At 60.6% G+C, this 5078-nt stretch overlaps 1 protein-coding gene across 1 annotated transcript in view; it reads left to right on the top strand.

Annotated features, from left to right (window-relative positions):
• Runx3 (runt-related transcription factor 3) overlaps positions 1-5078 on the top strand; it is a 50302-nt gene that overhangs the window by 36560 nt on the left and 8664 nt on the right. The window contains exon 2 of the mRNA XM_013035064.1: positions 833-937. Within this exon, the coding sequence (XP_012890518.1) occupies positions 833-937 (105 nt within the window). The remainder of the gene's footprint in view (positions 1-832; positions 938-5078) is intronic.

Genomic DNA, 5078 nt, shown 5'->3' on the forward strand with positions numbered 1-5078 from the left:
AAAAAAAAAAATGGCAGGAAAAAAACCATTTTATACTCTTGCAACTATGTAAAACAAATATCTGTGGTAATGGTGTTGATCTCTGGCTAGTGGAACTTGGGTGGAACTTTCTTCTTTATGGATTTTTGTTTTGTTTTGTTTTGCCAGTGCTGGTGCTTGACTCAGGGCCTGCACACTGTCCCTGTGTTTCTTTTACTCAAGGCTCACACTCTACCACTCGTGCCACAGTACCACTTCCAGCTTTTTCTGTGTATATGGTTCTGAGGAATGGAACCCAGGACTTCATGCATGCTAGGCAAGCACTCTACCACTGAGCCACCTTCCCAGCCCCTTCTTTATGAACTTAATTTGTTTGTTTTATGTTTTCTGTATTCTTGGATTTTTCTACAAAAGTCAGTTGGTTTTAGAAAAATACACACACACATATGCATACATGCAGCCCTTTTTCCTCCCACCCCAAAATTATATGGATTTCTCAAAAGAAAGAACAGCTCTGAAAAAGAAGGAATAAAGCGAAGGGGGGGTGGAGGAGTGTGGGGGGAGGGGAACGTGGGGGAGGGGGACAGAATCCTTACCAGATCTCCAGGAACCTTGAACATCAAGTTCAGCAGCTTGGGCTGGGAAGGTGGCTCAGTGGTAGAGCGCTAGCCTTGCGCTGAAGAGCTGAGGGACAGCGCCCAGGCCCAGAGTTCAGGCCCCAAGACTGGACCCCCCAAAAAAAGTTCAGCAGCTTGACCTTCACCCCGAGCCCCCTCTTCCATCGGGGCTGGGAGGGGAGAGACCCGGCCTTCCTGCAGATGCCAGGGCCCAACCTCCTGCCTTTATCCCCCAGGAAAGAGCTTCACGCTGACCATCACGGTGTTCACCAACCCCACTCAAGTGGCCACCTACCACCGAGCCATCAAGGTCACTGTGGATGGACCCCGGGAGCCCCGACGTAAGTGCCACCACACCCCAGGCCAGGGCAGAGGGGTGCCCTTGGCCCCTGGCGCGCTGCTGGGGTCTCCAGCCTCCAGTCTACCTGCGGACACACCCTCTGGTCCTCACCCCTGGGTGGAGAGGACAGTGGGGGGGGAGGGGGGCTGTGGCAGAGCCAGCTGGGTAGCCCACCTCTCCTTTGGGTAACTGCTCCCAGGGGTAGCAGCGTCGGGTGCGCGGGACTCTGGGGGGGCTTGGGATGATGACTGCGCCAGGGTCACTCTGCACCAGCTTCTCCCGCTCATGGCTGAGGATGACGGGTGGAGGGCAGTGGGCAGTAGGCTGTGCTGCCCTGTGAGGCCAGCTCCCTGGAGCGTGGGACTGGCTCGTGTGTGTATTAAACACCTACTATGCAGGGCCATCCCCTGTCCTAAGAGTCCATATATGGTTCCTTCTGCCTGGGGAAGGCCTGGAGTAAGAGGGAGGGGACGGGAACGCAGGATGGGAGGGACGACCAGGCAGCCAGCGCCGACGCTCTGCTTCCCGAGCTAGTCACAGGCACTCAGCCTGCGTGCCAGAGCCAGCCGGTCCCTCGCTTGCTCTCCTGATCCTTGAAGAGAGAGAAAAAAATCCTCTCACCTATTACTGCACAGAATCCTGTCACCGGGAGCCAAAGGGGGACCTCACTCCTGGGGTGAGAGCTCCCCTCCTGAGGAGCCGGGTGCCTGGGGGGCCCTCACGCCATGCTACGGGGGGCTGCCGTGGGCTGCGGGCTCCCCGAGGGGGCACTGCTGATACTGAGCAGGTCTGGGCAGGAGAGCCACACGGAGGGGTGGCTGTGCCAGAGCCACATGGGAGACAGGCCCCTGGCGTGAGGGGCCTGGCTCTCCACCCACCTGGTTTCTGGCCCCTCCTCATGGCTGGGCACTGGCTTGCGTGGCTTTGGGGCGATCCCCTCCTGACCACCAGGGGCCACATCCTCTGGGCCCGGGCTCTGCCATCAGCCAGTAGGCAGAGTCCCTCGGCACCAAAGTACTTGCTCTAGCCAAACTCCTTCCTGCTGGGACCCCAGGATCCAGCCCTGGGGAACAATGGCCTCTGCCTGGCCAGCTCCACCTCCTTTCTGCCTCAGGGTTGCCCTCGGTCTGTGAGCCCAGCATCCGGAAGGTAGGGATGGCCAGAAGACATTGTCATCCACAGGCCTCGGGTGCAAAGCCCAGATCCTGAGGCAGCCTGGCTGTTGGACCTCAGACAAGTCACCTCTGCCTCAGTTTTCCTATCTCAAAACTGGGTTTATCCGGCTGCTCCCTGGGAGTGCCATTATGAGGAGACAGAGGTTGAGGTGTGCAGTTCTTACAGGGGAGCTGACAAGTGACAGTGTGCATGGCCGGCACTGTGTGACCTTGGGAGAATCTCTGACCTCTCTGGGCCTCAGCCTCCTTTTTTTTTTTGGTCAGTTGTGGGCCTTGAACTCTGGGCCTGGGTGCTGTCCCTCAGCTCTTCAACTCAAGGTGAACGCTCTACCACTTGAGCCACAGCCCTACTTCTGGTTTTCTGGTGGTTTATTGGAGATAAGAGTTTCATGGCCTTTCCTTCCCCAGGCTGGCTTTGAACTGGGATCCTCAGGTCTCAGCCTCCTGAGTAGCTAGGATTACAGGCGTGAGCCACCGGCTCAGCCTCTTCTTTCATGAGGGGGGGATCGCACCCACCCTGCAGACCTGGGCATCATGGCTTTGTTGGACAGAAGGTCCTCACAATGCCTCGTTCTCTCTGGTCTCTGTGCTTCCCCTGCCGGTTCCACATCTCTGCAGCCAGGATCCAGGGGGACAGAGCCACAGTGGCACCCTGTGTAAGGATTGGGCACACAGGCACAGCTGGAGAGTCTGGAGTAGCCCCAATGGCCAGGTGTCCAGAACCTGATCCCAGTCCCACCCCCACCCCGGCTCCTGAACAAGCTGGGAGGCCTAGGCCTTCCTCTCTCTGAGTTCCCAGGCTTGAGATAGCCTCTTCCAGCGTAAACTCCTAGGGTAGGGATAGCCCAAGACCAGGCACCTGAGGTCAGAGGGAGAAGAGGCTGAAAGAAGCCTGGTGGAGAGAGAGGCTGGGGTCAGAGGGCATGCCCACTGTGTGGAGCTAAGATTCCCGCTGTCATTGGCCAGCCTCGCTGGGAGCAGATCAGAGGCTTTAAAACAAAGCTTTGGGGCTGGGAAGGTGGCTCAGTGGTAGAGTGCTTGCCTCGCATGCATGAGGCCCTGGGTTCGATTCCTCAGCTGAGGGACAGAGCCCAGGCCCAGAGTTCAGGCCTCACGACCCGACCCCAAAGAAATAAAAATAAAACAACAAAGCTTTCGCAGAGGCGCACTTATGAATCAGAGCAGGGTGAGGGGAAGTTCCCCAGGACCTTAGCACATGCTCGATCCTGCCCTGGCCCAGATCATGTCTCCCCAGTACCCCGGACTCCAGCCCCAGCCTGCCTTCAGTCGGGACTTGAGACGCCTCCTGCACTCGGATGCAGAGGCGGCTGTGCTGCCGCCCTTCCCTGCGCAGTCCTGGGCTCTGGGCCGTGGGCAGCCCCAGGAGCATCAGGGCAGAGCCGCTCACGCACGCTCTGGACACCCTCCGCTCCATCTGGGAGGAGTGGCCGCTTAGAAAGCCAGTCTAGAACGTAGGATGGCTCCTGTCGGGTGCTGTGGGAGTCAGCGAGGTTTCCGTAGGCCGAGCCGGCCGGCCCTTTGGGAGCCCCTGGCACCTGTACTTGTTCCCCGGCTCCTCTCCAGGCTTTCCCTGCTTTGCACCCAGCTGTGGGTAAGGTGAGTGGGAACAGGCTGGTCCCAGGAGCCCAGGGGAGGACACCTCGGGGTCCCTGAGGCCTGCGGCGTGTCCCTGGCTGGTGGCTCCCCTCTGATGCCTTGCAAAGTGCGCCCAAGCCCAGCCTGCAGCCACGCGGCCACGGCCTGACGCGGGCGTGGTGGCCTCCTGCCTATGTGGCCTGGTGTCTCTGAGTGGCTGGGGCTGGTGATTGCTGAGCTGGATCCAGGGCTGGGGGGGAGGGAGAGTGCCCACAGTTTGGAAATGGAGAACCCCATCTGTAGGCTTAGCAGATGCTGGTGCTGACGGCACGGCACCCAGCTTCCAGGTCCTCCTGGAGACTCACCCCACTCAGGCCCCCCGCGGCCTCCTGCCCAGCACACTCCAGCGCTTCCCACCTTCTGAGGTGTGGGGTTCACGCCTGGGATTGCTCATTGCTCGGCTCCCTTCTCCATTGTCCCAAGCACTCTGTGCTAGGCTCAGTGTGTATTTGAGGAATACCCAGAGTAAACTAATAACTAGTCAGTTTAGCTTCAGGTGGTGAGAAGTCCAGTAGAGGCCAGCAGATGTACAAGGAGGCCGGAGCGGCCAGAGCCATCTACCTCGCTTCCCACCCCCCGCCCCAAGAGGCTGGGGGCGGAGGAGTCCAAGGGCAGCTAGGTGGCAGCAGGGTGGTTGCAACATGGACTGGGCGCAGCTGCAGCGAGGCTGGGCTCTGGTTCCAGGTGTGTGGACGGAAGCCTAGGAAAGGGTGCCAGGCTGTGGGGGGCTGCCTGGGCCCCACCATCCTGGAGCGCTCTGAGGGGTACAGGCCAAGGGGAGCCCATCCGGCAGGCGGGAAGGGGTTAACCTCAGACCTCCCTGTGCGGCGGTCTGGGCTGGCACTCTAATCAAGGCCAGGCCTGGAAGCCCCGGTGGCAGACCTGGGAGGGAGCGGCCGCCTCTCCCTCCTCGCTGGCCCCGCGCCAGCCCGCTTCCCTGGCTGGCCACCGCTGGCTTTCATCTGCTCACAGGGGGCCGATTCACGGCAGACCACCCCGGGCCAGGCCGGCTACCTCCGCAAGCACGTGGCTGGTTGGAGTGCATGCGGCGTAAATCTCCTGACACCGCAGAGGGCCGGCGCCCAGCTGCCCGCCGCTGGCCAGCGGGGTGCACAGTGGCGCTGTGTCTGGGCCGCAGAGGTTGCTGAGCGGCTGCAGGCGGCCAAGGGCCGGGTGATTGGGGCTTGACCTGGAGCCGGCCTCCTGCCAGCCACAGCCCAGGGGCCTAGGGGTCCCTCCCTCCTTTCCTGGGCAGCTCCAGACCTGAGGTTGACTCTCTGAGGCCTTCACGGTCCTACAGGTTGGGACGGG

Source organism: Dipodomys ordii, unplaced genomic scaffold (genome assembly GCF_000151885.1).
Source record: "Dipodomys ordii isolate 6190 unplaced genomic scaffold, Dord_2.0 Scaffold6, whole genome shotgun sequence".
Lineage (NCBI taxonomy): Eukaryota > Metazoa > Chordata > Mammalia > Rodentia > Heteromyidae > Dipodomys > Dipodomys ordii.